General features: G+C 40.7%; 2 protein-coding genes across 2 annotated transcripts; both read right to left on the bottom strand.

The window, feature by feature from the left end:
* Positions 1-3,207: 3,207 nt before the first annotated feature.
* LOC311257427 (neuronal acetylcholine receptor subunit alpha-9-II) lies at positions 3,208-8,716 on the bottom strand. Its single transcript, XM_084353044.1, has 6 exons — positions 8,439-8,716; positions 7,741-7,886; positions 6,144-6,298; positions 5,343-5,523; positions 4,646-4,997; positions 3,208-4,153 (listed from the first exon to the last, which is right to left on the bottom strand). The coding sequence occupies exons 1-6, from the start codon at positions 8,485-8,487 to the stop codon at positions 3,369-3,371; spliced, it is 1,668 nt and encodes a 555-aa protein (XP_084209170.1). The 5' UTR covers positions 8,488-8,716; the 3' UTR covers positions 3,208-3,368.
* A 2,439-nt stretch (positions 8,717-11,155) lies between these two features.
* ube2ka (ubiquitin-conjugating enzyme E2Ka) lies at positions 11,156-17,004 on the bottom strand. Its single transcript, XM_084353692.1, has 7 exons — positions 16,662-17,004; positions 15,955-16,048; positions 15,685-15,743; positions 15,488-15,570; positions 14,770-14,869; positions 12,576-12,704; positions 11,156-12,477 (listed from the first exon to the last, which is right to left on the bottom strand). The coding sequence occupies exons 1-7, from the start codon at positions 16,722-16,724 to the stop codon at positions 12,403-12,405; spliced, it is 603 nt and encodes a 200-aa protein (XP_084209818.1). The 5' UTR covers positions 16,725-17,004; the 3' UTR covers positions 11,156-12,402.
* Positions 17,005-17,992: the final 988 nt, after the last annotated feature.

Below are 17,992 nucleotides of genomic sequence, written 5' to 3'. Positions count from 1 at the left end.
CAAATAAAGTCCTATGGGGCAAACCGGAAGGGGCGTGACTTCAGCTCTCTATAAGTCACAATATGTCCATGTATACACATTACATCAGACATGTATTTCAACCATTTACTGTATATATGGACAGAGCTTAGACAAACTATTCTTGTTCTGAACATTCTGGTTCGATTTTATTGACGCTTATGAGAAAACAATCCTGCTTCTCACTTGATTTATTACCTCAGTAAAAAGTTTCCTAATGACTTTATGGTCTCACTTTGACAAACAGGTCTTGGTTCAAAATCTGTGTTTATTGAGAAAAATTGTGTCCGCTAAAAACAATATTGTCATAATGACTTCTTATTCTTCCATTTTGTCTCGTAATTTAATGATTCATTTGTATTATGTGCCATTTGTCTGCAGATTTGTATATCTGCACAAAAACTTGTTATGAATGTAAAGTGAATTGAAATTGAAGCTTTCATACACTAGAGATCCTGACACTTCAAATAGGCTCAGCTTTCCATAAGGTCAACCAGTGAACCAGTTCAAATACTGTACCCACACATTACAGCCATTCTCTTTTGATGTTTTTTAATTGCTTTCAAGGCCCAACAAAGAGTTCCAAGCAGCAATTAAATCTCTTCTTTGTAATAATATAGAGAACAATTGACAAGTTACAATGCTTGACAAAGTACTGAGGAAAGGTCGTAATACCACAATGCAAAAACACAGGCAATATTAAAGGTGCACTATTGGGGAGCACATTTTGATCAGAAGAGAAAGATCTTCATTGAGTGATTTCTTTTAATGTCTAAACAATCTAAATAAACAGACTCTTTGTTGTCATGACTGAATAAACTGAATAAACAAGCTGAACTCAAAGGACAACACAATTTCATACTGTTTTACTTTGTTTATATTTGGCGGACCCTGCCACCTGTCTAGCTTCAAACAGTGTTTTGGGGACTTTATTTTCCTCTGGGAACAGCTCGTTTATTCAATATCAGTTCTGTTCTGTTTTTCAGTTTCTGAGTTTGTATTACTAATTCATTATTATTGTAAATACTAAAATTCTGAGTTTGAATGTTTCTTCTCCATAGTGCCCCTTTACAGTAAGTGATTAAGTATGTAACTGTCACATGCAAAATATATCTAAAAAGGACTTATTGTGATCAAACTGCTGCATACTGTTGGGCCATCTTGTGTTTTGTATGTCGAACGTCAATCTGCAAAGAAACTACAAACAGCATAAATATGTTGTGCAGTACAAAGTACAATATTTCTCTGTGCTTACAAATAGTAATTGATTGGAAGCACTTAATTCCTTTCCACTACTGGTTAGTCATTGGTGAATTAATTGTATCACCACAGTGATTTTTCCCGTTCTGTTTGTGAACCTAAGTGGTGAGAGATGAGACTTCTCCAAGGGAAATTTTGTAGAGCACATGGTAATTTTCCCCAGCAGTGCCTGTACTGCTACGCCTGTCCAAATTACATGGTTCACACTTCTCCCGGTCTCCCATGGTGATTACAGCCTGCTGTGGCCCCTGCGGCTCACTGAGCGCTAATGGAACGCACTGCAGTCGACTTCCCTCAGACAGAAAATGTAAGATATTCTCACTTATATCAGATGCCTCGTGGTTCAGCATGACAATCACTTTGAAGAGGAGGATACAAACAATGACTGCTCAGCCCATTTCATTTCTGCTCAACAGGGCTTACAACAGAGAGACTCAGGAGAACAATCAACAGGCATGCTGCCTGCTGCATTTTTACTGACAGACCCACTTTCATTTATAGCCTCCAGATTTAATTATGGAATTGCAGCGAGTAAGATGTATAGTCTCGCCATACATTAACCCGGAGGTCTGCATAACAGACAGATCTTTTTTTCCTCTCCTCTCAGTAGTGAGACTCTGTTTGTGAACCCTTGTGAGGTTGTGGAAAGAAGGTGCAACTCAAACATTAAGCTTTGAGGGAGCCACCACCAGAATGGTATATGGGAAATGAGTGCCCTCTACTGTAAGATTAAGGTATTATACAGCTGAATCTTGGAGAGATAATTGCTAAAATCCTGTTTTCTCTGGTACATTTCTGATTCTCCGTTTAATGCATTATCCACCTAGGAAATAAAAGAGTTGTAGAAACAGGGGAGGAGGAAATACACTTACAAGCGTATGACAGTAAGTATTCAGATCCCTCGATTAAATAAAAGTAGAAATGCCACAGAGTAAAAATACTAAATCACAAGTTGAAGCATACAGATAATGAAACTAATGAAGTACAAGTACCTCAAAATTGTATTTTAAATCAATACTATAGTACATCTATCTATCTATCTATCTATCTATCTATCTATCTGTCTGTCTGTCTGTCTTTATATGCGTTTATGTTGATACATCTGTAGCAATAAATATTTATAAATCCACGTATGTTTTGTAAAATGTAAAATATTTCCATCTGAAATTTAGTGGAGTATAAACTTGCAAATAAATGTCAATACTCAAGTACAAGTGCCTTAAAACTCTCCTTAATTACAGTATTTAAATGATTGCAGTTTACTTTACACCTCCGATATCACCGATCTTAGGTCCTCTTTCCTTCCTTTAGTCTTTCACTTGACACACACACTTGACATTCCAAGTTCAAGGTATGGGGTTTTTGGTAGAGGGGGGTGTCAGAGTTAGGTCGTTGTGTTGCATAATTGATGCTCCATATTACCTTACGTCCTCACTGCCCTGGCTGGGCTACAAACAAAGCTCGCTCATTAACTATTCACTGGATGATTTTGAACAGAAAAATGATTCTGTGGATGCGGAGCGTGCACCGACGCTGTAACTCTCAGCCCCGGGCGTCTGATTTCAGAGTAGTGAATAAGACATGTGCTGTCTCCACTGGTCATATTTTAACTTGACAGCAGATCCCCTTTATGTGTATTCAATGGTCAGATGATGAAGTACCCTGACATTAAAGCCATGATTGATGGGGATGGTAATCAGATGTACATTTACAACATGCTGTCAATAAAGATGGTAAGGGTGGTATGGGGAGCTAAGCAGCCAGAAGCTGAGTGGCAGCCAGCAGGACACAATTATTTTACAGACATCATTAGTTGTACCTAATGTCCCTTTCATTATACGTTGTCCACATTGCCTGAATACTTTATTATATCAAACTCGTGGTGTTGTGTTTTAGATGAAGACTAAAGAAGGAGACAATTTGTTTATTTTTAAATCACTGTAATCTATACTGTTCTTAATACAGAAAAAGCCACAAAGTTCATATATTTTCATCGTACAACATGTTTATAAAACACAAAATAGTACCTTTTTTAGTCCCTGACCCTAAAGAGTTCACCGAGTCAAATATTAAAAAGCAGCACCGTTCGTTCACGGTTTCTTTCCAATGATGAGGATGCTCATGAGGAAAACCATGATGAAGAAGATCCACATGAAGAATCGATCCATCACCTTAGCAATCTTCTTCCATTCTGCCCCTTTTGCGCATGTGGCCCTCTGCTCTCGGAAACAGTTGGCGATATATTCAACGTTGCGCACCAGCTTGGTGTCCACACCCGGTAAGCCACTGCCGTGGCTGCAGAACACACAGGGGCCAAAGGTCACAGTGGGGCCTGGAGGTGGAGGCTTTTTGTCTTCAGGGCAGCAGGGAAGCTTCTGGTCTTCAGGGCAGCAGGGGACCTTCTGGTCTTCTTTACAGCAGTCACCTGTAGCTATTTTCCCATTAGAGCCTTCATATTTCCCCGGTGCATAGCTGGAGAGGTGGCTCCTGTCGTCTCTAGTGATGTGGTGCTGGGCTTTCACTCTGGGATGGTGTTGTGGCTTGGGGGTCTGAGGTCTGGGGTATTTGTGACTCTGCCAGTCCTGTTGGTTACTGTGGCTGCCTGGTTTACCATTTGCGTGAACAAGGGAGCTGAGGTGCTGGTGACGGATGTCCTCCTGGGGGAAGTGGGAGGATGAGGAGGAAGAGGAGGGGGAGGTACAGTTCTCACCCACTTCATAAACAAAGAAAATCTTGGACATGTAGTCGATGATGAGGACTTTTGCCCAGTGGGGGACTGGTTTGGCCTCCGCACCGCAGAAGTGGATGTTCATGATGAAGATGGTGAGAGATGTGGAGGCTGTGACCATGGTCATAGTGGCAATATAGTACTTACCTGTACAAAAACAGATAAAAGTATGATTATTTGACCTTTGTTATAAATTATCAACATTTTTATTTTGTTATCTGTGGAACTCCCTCACTGAGTAACTGCAACCAGAGCGACAGTTTAGTGTCAATGTAAGATTTTAGTTGAAAACATTTTACAAAATTATCAAAAATGATCAACAGAATGTGAAGAAATAACAGTTTTGATGTTATGACGTCTCTTATGATGTTGCAGATACATAAACTGAAGTTAGCATGCTAACCAGCTAATCCCGCCTGTCCCGGTCCAAAGCTCCTGTGCTCGCGGTATAAAGACATACATTTCCCCACAAGCTGCATGGCTAACTAGCTAACAGCAGCTATAGTTAGCAGCAGTTAGTGGTTACTCTGGTGAAATGCTGCCCCCTATTCGGTTTGAGTATGAATTCGACAGGTGGCCCATTCTTACATATTGCACTTTTAACACTTCTTTGACACAATCCTAAACACACACTCTTACCTATGAGGGGCACACTCTCTGATGGAGGCATGCTCTCAGCCACCATTAGCTGGAAGACAGTAAGAGCCAGAAGAACCGTCACTCCGAGGGAAACCTTCTCCCCAGAGTCTGCAGGCAGGTAGAAACCCAGAGGAGCCAAGAAAGAGATGAGGAAGCATGGGAGGAGGAGGTTGAAGATGTAGAAGGAGGAGCGGCGCTGCAGGAGCACAGTGTAGGTGATGTCTGGGTACGGGTCGGAGCAACAGCCGTACATGATGACACTCTTGGTGGCAGGCATCCCATGACACTCCCACTCCACGTTCTCCACAAAGTCTGAAAGGTCACCACTGTCCATGCCCATAATGATGTCCACCTGGAATTAAAGGTGATAGATGAGGAGTTGTAGAGGAGGCACACAACCAGCTCCACCCACTGACATTTTCCAAGAAAAGACCAATTCAGCAAATGCATATAAACAGGTATGTATGACCACAGAAAGAGTATACTGTATGTGGCTGATCTCTTTTGCAAACTGACCAGTGTCAGTTACCCCCTCATGTAACCCACACAACCCAGACCTGAGTGACTCTTGTATAATTTACCTTAAGTAAACAGGCCTCATAAATCTAGGTGACACAGATCATCAACATCCGAAAAAGATGGATCAAGTTTTATCCTCCATAACATGACAAGTGAGTGCAGTTGCACGTGTTCAAACCTGGTTGCCATTGTAGGTCCAGGATCCAAAGGTCAGGTTACATTCCTGGCTGTCAAAGGGGAAGTAGGAGACGTCCACCACACAGGAGCTCTTGGTGATGGCAGGAGCATCCCAGGTTATCTCTCCGTTGTAGCGCAGTCTCACGTTGGTGTCCATCGGCCCGGAGAAGTCATCGTCCGCTCTGAAGGAGGAGAAAAAGTTGTGTTATTTGGCTAAATGGTACAGTCTGCTATTACAGAGGTTAGCATGGGACCCGGAGGTTAGCTATGATCCAAAATAGAGTTAAAAGTGTTTTTGTTTGTATTTACTGTATATTGTATGAAGTGTGATTATATCAGGTGATTATACACAAATGAATATTAGATTCCATTTAAGACAATAGATCCCCCTCAATCCTACACACTAGACCTTTTTACTTACAATATAATATTTATACTACATATGCTATCATATATACAACTGGTGTACTAAACTACAAAAAACAGCATATAGTTTATGCATAAAATTGTGTAATTTCTGTTTGTTTTTTTTATCTGAATCTTCTACTTTGTTTTGCTGTATTTAAAATGTGCTGTGTTGACTAAATTTGTAAAAGAGTCATATTATTTGAGAAGATTATTAGTGTAAAAGTATGATTATAAACTCACAATTACTGAGGTTAACGAAGCACCCTTGAGTTTTGTCATTAAGGCTGTGGAAGCGTGTAATCCTGCCTCTATAATGTGTGTGTGTGTGTGTGTGTGTGTGTGTGTGTGTGTGTGTGTGTGTGTGTGTGTGTGTGTGTGTGACGTACGGGCGTACTTGTTATAGAGGACGAGGTCGGGCCTCCACACCAGGCTGCTGGGGATGTGGATCACCTCCAGTCCATCATAGTCCTCTTTATTCCACTTCAGGTACGCATCATTCCACGTCTGTCTGATCCACAGGTAGGCGATCAGCACCTGGTTCCTTTCATCCTTGACACACACGCACACATGAACACACAACTGAATCATACTAAGAACAGCTTAAAGAGAGATCCTCCTGGTCTCCTTCTCATTTCACTGTTGCTCATTAACTCTCTATGAGCATTACGTGGACAGATGAAATCCAGACCTGTCCGTCAATATCAGCTGGCTGACGGGGGTGAGGGTGGGGGTGGTTTTTGGTATCATTGCCAGAGCTTCGCTTGAAGCACCGAACCGAAGAAAACATAAACTCTTTGGGTAACAGGACACTCCAATGCACACACGTATTTGTTGTCTGGCCCTCACTGACAACCTGGTATACCACTGAGACATCACATTGAGGAGGTGAGCAGCTGTATCCTCACCTTCAACCACACACATCCAAACACACGTGCAAGTGCTAATTCACTGTGGGCTGACACAGCACTGAACCTGAACAGGAACCTGAGCCAGCTGAGTAACAGTAGGCTCGGCCTGTACAGCAGGAGGTCTGTCATTCATACTACAGAGTCTTCCTTTGGTCACTTCGGCCTCCTGTTAACACCTAATCTAAATTCAGCATCTTTTTGTTTTGGTTTATTGCATCTATGGTGTCAACTTAGGTATCTGCATGATCACCGCCAAATTAACGTCATCGGGGAATGAGTCGGTAGTTTTACTGCAAGCAAGAGTGCCGGTATGACTAATTGATTGCCAAGAAATGTTAAGATGAGTGACTATAGATTTTTTTCATGATGCCATCATGAGGAATGAGCTCTTAGTCATCACTCAAAATAGTCACAAATAAACTACCTCTTGGTTTTTAATAAGAACGTTGTGTGCAAAACGGATTCATCTGCAAAGGTACAAAAGTACTGGAGAGATAATTTTACAGATTCTTAAGCAAAGAAATGTGGTTAATTTTCGTGATGTAACCGTAATATACAGCACATACTGTATGATACGGAAGCCCTGAGAGGCAAGAAAAAAAATTCTGGCAGTCCATTTTGTAAGTCTGATCTAAATTGTTTCCTCTCCGGTGCTTATCACTTAGGAACAGGTGAAAAAAAGTTTGACCAGAATGATCTCTCTAAGTTAATTAAATTTCTGTGAAATTTCTGTGAGGGAAAATAAGTTAATACGTTTTGCCAGGATCATTTTTTCATCCATGAAAACAGGTGGGAAAAGATTTGAGACATAATCACTTCTTTCAACTGCCAAAACTTTTTTTTCCTCAATTTCAGAGATGATTTCCTTTCTCGCGTTTCCAATTATTTCACCTGTTTCCACAGACTGACAAAAATAAGTTAGAAAAATGATTCTGGTGAAACTTCTTCAAAACGCAGGAGAAAAAATTACTTAAAAAATGGATCATCCAATGTTATTTCTCACTTGCCTCTCTGTGCTTCCACATTATGATGAGCATCAAGGAATTCAGATTTGAGGGATCTTGCTGGTGAGCTCATACGCACCATGTCTTTGATCTGAGAGAGGGTGATCTGTAAGGTGACGTTGAGGGCCAGGTCTGTGTCCTCGACAGGCCGCAGGGCGCTGGAATAATTCTCCATCAAGTCATTCAGGAGCTTGTGGGCGTAGTGACCCTCAGCCGACTGAGCCACTGGAGAGGGGAGAGAGATGTGGTCATCATTACAAGTTTTTGACACAAAACCCTGGTGTTTTTTAATTAAGTTTGCAGCTACCTCTAAAATAAATAAGATAAATCTGTTGTCTGGTAATGTCACCACTGTGGAGCAATGGAAAACTGCATTTTCCTTCAGTTTTCCTTGTCATGACAAACTATCACATAAGTAATTATTTCATTTTTGTTTGGTCATTTCAATCCCCCGTACTGGATCTTTAAGAAAAAGCGCCAAATTGGCATGGAAACTGTTTTAAATTGTTTTGTTTTTTTAATAATAAAATGTTGATACATTAGCAAACGAGATCACTTTCGTAAGATTCTTTAGATTATTCGGTTAAATGCTTTGTTACATGCAAAATGTATCGTCAACATGACTGCTCTTTGATTTGTGCGTAATTACGCACACTCGGCCGTTTCTTTAATTAACCAAAGAAGCATGCGTGCGTAAGATTTAAACAGTATGACCTCTTTGACATCAACAACAGCAGCACAGCAACATTTTTCTGCAAGCAGGAGCGTCTGACTCACCTTCAGGAAGCAGCATCGCCAGGCAGATTATTGGGATCATCTTGAGCATTTCTGCACACCCCAAGAAGAAAAAGGGAAAAGGTCGCTGCGACAAGCAATCTAACGGTGCTTTGGTTTCATCCCTATCAGCCCTACATGATGCCCGTTCAACCCCAATTGAACTCAGTTGCAGATAGCGGGGCACCGTTTCATCTGCTCGTCCTCAGGCCAGCTCTTGCCGCTTGGCAGGGGAGGCAGCATGTCTGCTGACTGAGACAGGGAATAAAACTCCGGCTATCACATAGCAGCAGCAGACCGGGAGAAACAGGATGCCCAAACATCATCGCTGCCTCACCACACACTGGGCTATTCACCTGTCAGTCAAAGGCCTGCAGACAGGTGGGCTGTCGGCCTGCTCACACAACATGATGATGATGATATGGACAAAAGATTCAATCATTCAAACAGACAATCAATCAATCAATCAATCAATCAATCAATCAGTTATTAAAATCATGACTGATTCTTTAGATGTGATCATAAATAAATAACACCAGTTGTGATTGTTAATTTTAAGTGACAAAATGAGTGCAGATTTTCATCATGGGACAACTTGAAGGACTTAATGCAACTTATCTTTTCCACATAAGTAAAAAAAAAAAAAAAAAAGTATTTGTATTAACAGTTAAACTACTAATCTGAATGTTGATCATCTTTTTGTTGAAGATATTGATGCACCACAGTCTTTATTGATCAGCCAGAGCCAGAAACAGGTAAACACCAGATATGAATGATAAATAATTTTCATAAAAATAAATGTTTACATTATTAAAACACCTATAAATTCCTGTGTGAGTTTTAATCTGAGAAAAAACAGCTGTTTAAAACATGTTGGATCTGGTAACCTGTAATGGCGTCATTCTGCTTGCAAGCAAAAACATTATCAGATGATAATCATTTTTTCAGGATGTGTTTCGATGAGTCACTGACACTTTGATTAGATAACATTCAACAAACAAAACACAATAGTTATCGGCCCTGCTGTGAGAATGTGTAGCATTAGACATAAGCATGTAAACATAACTCATTAAAAAAGGATCACAGATCACTTAACAACAAAGCCATTACGCCTGCAGTTTCAGACATTTCCTCTATTTTAATGAGCGTTTTTTCCTTTTCTTTTTTTTTTCTGGTCCTGATGTTGTGCGGGCTTCTTGCAGACACACGGGAGTTAAACCGTGACAGGAGGGCATATGGATTCATAAACTTCAGTTAAAGAAGTGCTGAGGAAGCCACCCTAAAATGATCGCTTTACACTGGAAATACTGCCCTACAGCAGAGTTATAACTGTTAATCTAAACTTACAAAACCACATAAAAGTGATTTCCCTTCAGGAACGTGACAGTTATGTCATAATAACACATAACAGAAGAGGCCACTGAAACCTAATAGATGATATTCAAACTGTGTAATACGACTGTAGTCTAGGTGTACAACACTCATCAAAGTACAGTATTATTAACAACTCTTATTGTCTTACCATCTTTATCTATTTATATATTCTTTATATCTATAGTATGAAAACTCTGTTCCATTAGGAGCCCCTCTAACATACCGGATTCCCCCCTCCGGCATCAATAAAGTATTTCTGATTTCCATTTAATTCCCTGCAGCAATCCTGAGGGAGTCATCTTCTTCCAATGTGTCCAAACATTAAAATGATTCTGTGGCATGACTTGAAGAAAGCGTATCCAAGGAGGAGTCAGTCTTACAGGACCCTTTCACTCTTTAATAATGCAACAAGTTATTTTATTGTGTGCGTATTTTAATAGCGCAGAGATGTAATTATCTCAGTGATGTTAGATGAGCCAGCGTGCTCTATATTCAGTCTCAGGTATTCAGCCTTATGTAGTACAGTCCTCTGCTCTGGGATGCTTGGAGCAGATCCAGATAGCAGATATACTAGTGAGATATGCCAACATCCAGTGGAATGATACAAAATGAGCCTTTATTGCTCTGGATGTCTGGGAAACCTCAGGTTGGTTCAGTGGGGTGCAGACCTGTACAGTTAAATCCTCCCCAGTGTAGCCACCAAGGTCCTTTATTGGACCGACACCCCGTATAGCTGTTGATTAGAAGACAAACACATCAGCGGCAGCTTTTCTCCTGTTTGGTGCGAGTATGCAGCGTTCAGATTAATGCCAGGGTTTCTTGGAGAGGTTCAGCATGGCACTACATGCTACCAAGCAGGCCATCTGTTGTTGTGCTCATTCTCAGTGTGCACACTATAAGCGAGGTGATCTGGACATTATGATAAGCGCCTGAATCACTTCCTTGTCGAGGCTCTGTATTGCTCAACGAAACACAACAGCAGTGCAAATCTACTGTTTGAGTCCAAAGTGCTACTGTACAGAAATGCTAGCTCCTCTGCGTGCACATTTATCTAAATTGGCTTGCTCTATTTTCACTGGCGGTGAAATTCCCCGTAGGTTCAATTTCTGTTGGTCTTGTAAATTCAGTGCCTCACCCTGGATTTTATGCAAATGTATGCACAGCAAAACAAGCGTATACACACGTTGGATCCTAAACAACAGCACACATGAACAGTTACTCTATTTATCAATATTGTGACTGAGATTAAACTTATAAGAATCTGACTGTGACATACTAATTGAAACTATTCCAGTTGAGAAATATCACACAGCACCGCAAAGACACCACAGAAAGGACAGAGTGGATTAATTTACACAGACTTTAATATCTTTATTTACAGATGAATCATTTTGACATATTTATCTGTTGGCTTAGTTAACATGATGCAATATTTTTCAAACTCATTTTTCAACTATTTCCATCCAGACTTGTGACAGGTTGTATTAACGGCTTGACTTTTTTTTTTTTTTTTTTTTTCATTTTTCTTTTTGTTTGTTCTGTTTTGTCTCAGTTTAAAAACAAGAATCCAAATGTATTCCTGCAGGAGGCCGAAACCAAATAAAAGTTTTAAAAAATGTGGGGAGAGGGAGAGGTGAAGTAAGCCGTGTCGAGAACAGGTGTGGGAGACTGGGCGCTGGGGTTTGCTGCAGGAGCTTTGGGTTCCTCGGACAGTTGAAGGAGGGGGGTACATGGCATGAAAATGAGTCTGGCTACTGTGTGAACACCTCAGTGACACTTTATGAGCTGGTGTCGAGAACAGGGAATAAGCCTCGTCCTACTCTGTGGCGGAGTATCTCCATATTTACTACCTGCTGCACTTTAGACTTCCCTTGAAAAGTTAAAATGACGGAACAAGACGATTGAAAAGGGTGTTGAAATTTAAATGTTCTGCTCATTTTAGAGTGCCCCCAAAATACTATTTTAGTTTATTGTATAGGGATGAGTGAAGGTAGTGATGTTGGATACGCTCCAAGACCAAAGAGACCAATTTAAAAATGTGGTTAGTCTAGGACTTTGCTCAATCCCTGTTTAGAAAACCGGTCCAAAAGTATGTAAAAAAAAACAAAAACCAGGTCCAAAAGAGCCCCCTAGAATGGCTTGACTCTCTCCTACAAAAGGTTTCCACAAATCAAAGTAAATGCACTGCATAGGCAAGGATAAGCTGCTGACAGCCGCTTCTTGGACACAGCCAGGGAAGCTGGGGGAGACTGGCGGGCGAGGGCGGGGTCTTAAGTCTGGCATTCGCTTCAAAGGGGGTGAGATGTGGTTCAACTTCTGATTGTAGCGCTGAGTGGAATGTTGAATGAACTCAAAGAAACCAGAGGTGAGAGCTCACAGAGCAACTGATTGGAGTGTGGTACAGCAGAGGTGATGAGCGGGGCAGAGAGATGTCACACAGAGGGGATAAAGGAGGGAGAAGGGTGGAGGTGAGGAGTCCACTGTGAAACACAGGGTGCGACAGAGGGAAAGGCGCCTGGAGACAGAGGGAGGAGAGAGGGCGTGTATGTGTGAGGAGGAGAGACGGGGATCAAGAGGAAGATGGTGTCAAGATTCAGTTACTGAGCAGGAGCTCTGTCGCAGTCTCCACATCCCAGGATTTCGACGACAACGCCACTATTACTGCATTCTGGGAAAGAAAACAAAACCCATTCAGAAATCATTCAGTTTTTATTCTGCAGCAGTACAATGCACAGCAGGGGAGGATACAAGCAGAGAGACACTTACTTTTTCAAAGCCCATGGCACAGAGTTTGTCTATTTTGCGTGTGTACTCCGGACTGGAGACGGGAGCGCCTGCATAGACATGAGACCAGAGCCTCGCCGTCTGTTTGAACATCTCTGGGTTCTGCTTGTACTGTGTGATGAACACGTGGAAAAACAACAGTGAGTTTGTGTGAAAGGGGTTCAAAATACCACGGTCAACAACTGAAACATTGTGATTTTCTACTTCGTTTGGATCCTCAAGCACATATTTGCCTACGAGCAGAATCACTTAAGACCCCTTTCTACTATTTTGCACACGTCACTGTGATGGTTAGAGTCTCACTCTGTTTCCATGCTGTGTTTGTGTTCTTGAAATGTAACGCAGGTGTAGATTTTCCATCATCATAAACTATTAACATTTAAACTGTTACATCAATAAAAAACATTTTAAATTGATTTTGACTTAACATAGAATATTTCAAATGATCATAAGGCAATACATTTAAATTAATCAAATACTCTTAATCTTAAAAATGTTCATGTGGTTTTCTCAGTGCAGCTAGAGGAGAGTCTAACAACGTCCAGATCATCTGAACCGCTCTATATTTGGCATTCAATAATCAAAATAAACCATTTTATTTGATAAAAATCACTGGACAGCTACAAAACAAAAACAATCTTACACCATACTGATTCTTATCCAGCCTCATTTTTAATCCTTCAAGTATGTTTCATTGGGATGTGGGTTGGTAAGCAGTAGATGACGGCTACTACACGAGGGATTACTGATAGTATGTAGGTGTTATAATGTGTTCAGTAGAGTAGGACAAACAGCTAGCTGCCTACACATGATATTTCAAAAGAGTTTCGCATTACCTGCACTGCACTCAATATTGCTTAACATGTAACATCTAGCTGGTGTGGAGCACAGAAAATAAGCTCAATGCAACAACCTATGTGAGGACATTTGAGGTAACAATCCAGGGGCATGCACAGGTGAACCTGGCATAAAAACCAAGACGACCAAAACAACCGCGTTTCGTTCCAGAGACATTTCGCAAAAAATACAATTCTTCCTGAAATTTGTGAAATTTAATATGATAACACTGTAAAAATTACGCAACTTAATGTCTCTAATGTACAACTAGTTATCATGGAAACTCATCAGTAAGTCTTTGATACATACTGTCAACAAGGCAGATGTGTGAGGTGTATATCATTATAGCATTTGCAAAGTCTACGATTGGGAGCCTGCCGAGCACTAATCTTTCTCTCTCAATCCATCCTGTATGTCTTCACTTCCTATTGTCAATTTAAGGTATAAATCAGTTCCTGATCTAATCACCACTCTTTCACAGCAGTCTAGGGCTTCATCTGACAGTTAATTTTATTATCTGTTAATGTTTTTCTCCATAAATCGTTTGGTACATAAAAAAAACGTATTTTGTTCGGCCAACAGTTCCTACATTATTAATATAATGTAAGACCATAAAAAAAAGCACCAACATCTCACATTTGGGACAAGCCCAATCCACTTGATGGAAGTAGTAAACAGTTTGCCTTGGCAGGTGTGGTAGAATTAAATGATAGAGACATAATCATTTATTCTGTCACTATCATTATATTGTGTTGAGGATGAGTACTGGGGTGCTTAGAGAAGGTGTTTACACATTCATGAATTCTGAGTCCCCAACCACCAGGACTGAGTTACTGTTCCTTAAGGTGATTACAAGGGACTTTCACTTTTTGTTGACTCTAGCAGCCAACCAGTGACTGCTGTTGTAAAGATCTTTGCTAGAGCGTGCCAGCGGCGCGTGCATTTGTTTTGGAAGCGAGTGACAGAGAGACTATATAAAAATAGCAGTGTTTTTGCTGATGGTCTCGTTTGCTGTTACAGGTCATTTATAATCATCAGAGGAATCACGAGGCACGTTTCATAAACACTTAAAAGTTCCTCGTAGTCACTTTAAACACAGTCATAATGAGTTGAGAGCTCTTGGCATAATCATTTCAGAAAACAGCTAACTGTAGTTGAAGCTTTTACAACCAGAAAACATTTGATCTATATCACAACACCACAATAAACCGATTCCTAGAAGATATCAGGTGTCAGGTGACAATGAGTACATTATTATATTCATGTGTTATTCTGATTGAAAAAGTAGAAATGAATATCCATAATACATTTTTCAACATAAATACACATGCAAACCCACCTGATTGGCTACCACTGCGTCCTGTGGATCATCTGGTTCTGCGGCTGCCAATAAGGCTTGTAGTGACAAGAGGACCGTCCTCAGCGTCATCGCTGCTGCCCTGAAAGAACATACAGGTGACACAAAAACAAAGTCAACATACTTCTTCTACAGGTGCGTTTCCCCAAAAGTTTCTGTTATTGCATGGGAGTGATGGAAGTATATTTTAATACCTAACATGATAGTGGACCAGCTAGTTTAAATACCTCTGATCTAGAGTGCTTTTCACTCTGCACTTAGCCCGAGGCTAAGAAAGCTGTTTGAAAGCAGACGTCACTACAGGCTCGGGGAAACTGTGCTCTGTTTTTCACAACCTTATCGCATTTTATAGACCACAAGATTAATCATGAAAATAATCAGCAGATTACTCGAAAATGAAAATAATGATTAGGTGAAGCCCTAGCCTGGACACACACATCTTTGGATATAAAAAGTTGGGATTAATAATAACAACTAATGCTTTCCAAATCATCCTCGGGCTCACTCACCTACTTAACATTGTTGTACCTACCTTTATGTGCTGTACTGTGATGAGGTGGAGTTTGGATTGTGCACAGTTTTAAAGCTAGCATTAGAGGCTTTGGTAGGGGAAACATTAATTACACGGCTAGAAGCGTATTTCGTGATGGATGTATGATGGAGGAGGAATGTTAGGAATGCTTTCCACACATTCACTCACCACTGGTCTTTGAGAATGTCCAGACATATTGCACCTGTGACTGAGCTGATGTTGGGATGCCAGATCTTCGTGATAAACCGCACCTGAGGGACGGAGAAAGTCATCTGCGAATTAGCGCGGTAATAGAACATTTCTACAGGCAATATCCAGAAGGAAAGGGATGATCATCAGTAACAATGACAGTAATGAATCCCTACCTTGGGTGGATTGAATGGATACGTCTCTGGAATTTTAATTTCTAGTTGATATCTACCCCCTGGAAGAAATGAGAGTATTCACAATGACAGGGTTGTTTCAAGAAAGAAGCACATTGTTTTAATTTACATTATTAAGGATTAAAAGCCCCTTCAGATAGTTAGTTGGTGAGGCCTTGACAAAAATCAAGTTGCTGTCAGTGACTCCCAATGTCACAAAACGAAATTGTGCAACCATGCAGACAGGTTAGTGTGGCTAAATGAGCCCCTCACCTTCATACGGTGTGTCAGGTGGCCCTGCTATCTCCCCTTTAAGTTCTGTGAAGTTCTCATCCACCAGATCCACCTTTATCTGGTTTTTGCTCGTCTGAATGGGTGAAAAGGGCAGAGAAGCATTTTAACTTCAGCAGACAGGCTGCAAAGTGTTAAGCTAGCTCGCTGTCAAACTCAAACCTGCCTATGCAGCATAAGTTGACACCCCCCCGCAGCATTAGCCAAAGTTGACCTCAACTTGTTGCACACATCTTACGGATCTACACACAATATGTCCTCTAGTGTAAGATTAGAGTAATCTATGTAGGTCCAGGAGGACAAATATGAGAGACAATCTTATAGTACTACACGCGGATAACACCAGACTGTCTTGTGCTAACACAGCTAGCTTGGCTACCATAGTAGGCATGGTAAGCGTTAGCAACACGAACTAACGGCTTTCTACTAACGCTTCCATAACCTGATACTGCTCGCTAACAACAGTAAGATCCTTCGGTTTAACTTCCCCTCAGTGGCACATTAACAGCTAGCGCTATTAGCCGTCTGGAGCCGGATGCACTACCGTGTCTGATAGTTAGCTAAAGCTAGCAGCTTGCTGGTTAGAAAGCTGACAGCTGAGCCAGCGACGCGTCATTCAGATTCAGCCTCGTAGCCACAGAAAGGAAACATGAAAGCGGCAACGTTAACTGGCAAACGTGACGACCAACCTCTTCGCTTTTGAGCACCTCCTTGAATTCCCGTTTTATCCTCTGAACTGCGATGTTGGCCATGGTTCCCCCGTGTTCCCGTCCGGTTGGGGCCTCGCCGCCGTCCGACCTGACTAGCTAGCTCCGCTCTGCCTACAGTCGCTCGGCACTTTTTGGATACAACCTCAAAAAACAACCGCTGTAACGTCGTTCACCGCGAGTGCCGTCAGTCCCGGGTGTCACCGTGAGGGTATGACTCGTTAAAAAGAGCTCAGCATGTATCTATCATCTCAAATGTGTAACAACACAATGGTTGGTGGGACTGAAAACATTTTAATACCAAACTGCATGCAGTCTGGAGGAGAGGGGGTCATGTGATCTGTATTGCCATCCCGAACACCTTCTCCCATTGGCTGGTGTGTTCATGATGATTAATTTATTATTAATATCAGCATTATTATTGTTATTAACGTTACAACCATGTGATGTCTTTAAGGGTAGTTTACATTGAAAAGAAAAAAGGTTAAATTGACATTTTTTAACACGTTTTAATGCAAAATACAAGTGATCTCAGAGCTGAACTAAAAAGTAAACAGGGTTTCACACAGTGACTGGCAGGTTACATATGAGCGTGACCATATGATCACTTTATTTTAGTTTAAAAATGCTTTACAATGATGTTAGGCAACACTTTTCAATTCTGATGTAGAGCCCGACCGATATTATCATCCGTTATCGACCTATCACAGATATATCGGTATCAGTGTGTATTTTGCCCTAAATGTTGATGTGATATTTTTACAGTCTGTCACATTTCCAGTGTCAGTGAGTTGTTATTTTGGAAAATAAAGTTTGATGTTAAAGTTTAAAATATCCCGCCTATTGGCCGATATATCGATATCAGAATGTCTTTATTCCCTTTGCCCAAAAAATAAGGTATCAATCAGGCTCTGGTCTAAAGTACATCAGCCTGTCACATGCAGTCCTGTGAACATGAAGAGTGAGTTGCTTTATAGTATTGTAGTAAACTGAAATCAATCTTTTTTTATCTGATGATCCCACTTTAACCAGTTAAACTTTTTACCAAACCAGTTAAAACAGTCAAAAAGTGCTCTTGGATGAAGTTAGGCAGCTCTTCTGATGACTTGTATTTGTATTATAACTGAAAGCCAGTGAAATAAATGTAATAATAAAAAAAATAGTTTTGTTGAAGCTTATTTATTTTTTAATTTATTTTTTTTTTAAATGTAAATTTAAACTGTGAAATACTGACATCCAGACTAAATTAGTTTTTTAGTTTTAGTTTTTTATTTAACTTAAAACATCAAATGATCACAGACAAGTCATTCAAG

This window comes from Pagrus pagrus (assembly GCF_965226575.1).
Source record: "Pagrus pagrus genome assembly, chromosome: 5".
NCBI lineage: Eukaryota > Metazoa > Chordata > Actinopteri > Spariformes > Sparidae > Pagrus > Pagrus pagrus.
Note: the sequence above shows the minus strand (reverse complement) of the source record. Positions and strands in the feature narration are given on the sequence as shown.

What these genes read in the sequence shown, in the direction of transcription:
- LOC311257427 (XM_084353044.1), bottom strand. Translation starts at nt 8,487, where the DNA reads ATGCTCAAGATGATCCCAATAATCTGCCTGGCGATGCTGCTTCCTGAA. An exon ending in GGCGATGCTGCTTCCTGAAG is followed by an intron (nt 7,887 to 8,438) that starts GTGAGTCAGACG and finishes TCCCCTCTCCAG; the next exon opens with TGGCTCAGTCGGCTGAGGGT. An exon ending in GGACCTACAATGGCAACCAG is followed by an intron (nt 4,998 to 5,342) that starts GTTTGAACACGT and finishes CTTTAATTCCAG; the next exon opens with GTGGACATCATTATGGGCAT.
- ube2ka (XM_084353692.1), bottom strand. Translation starts at nt 16,724, where the DNA reads ATGGCCAACATCGCAGTTCAGAGGATAAAACGGGAATTCAAGGAGGTG. An exon ending in GACATTCTCAAAGACCAGTG is followed by an intron (nt 14,870 to 15,487) that starts GTGAGTGAATGT and finishes ATGTTCTTTCAG; the next exon opens with GGCAGCAGCGATGACGCTGA. An exon ending in GTGCCATGGGCTTTGAAAAA is followed by an intron (nt 12,478 to 12,575) that starts GTAAGTGTCTCT and finishes TTTCTTTCCCAG; the next exon opens with AATGCAGTAATAGTGGCGTT.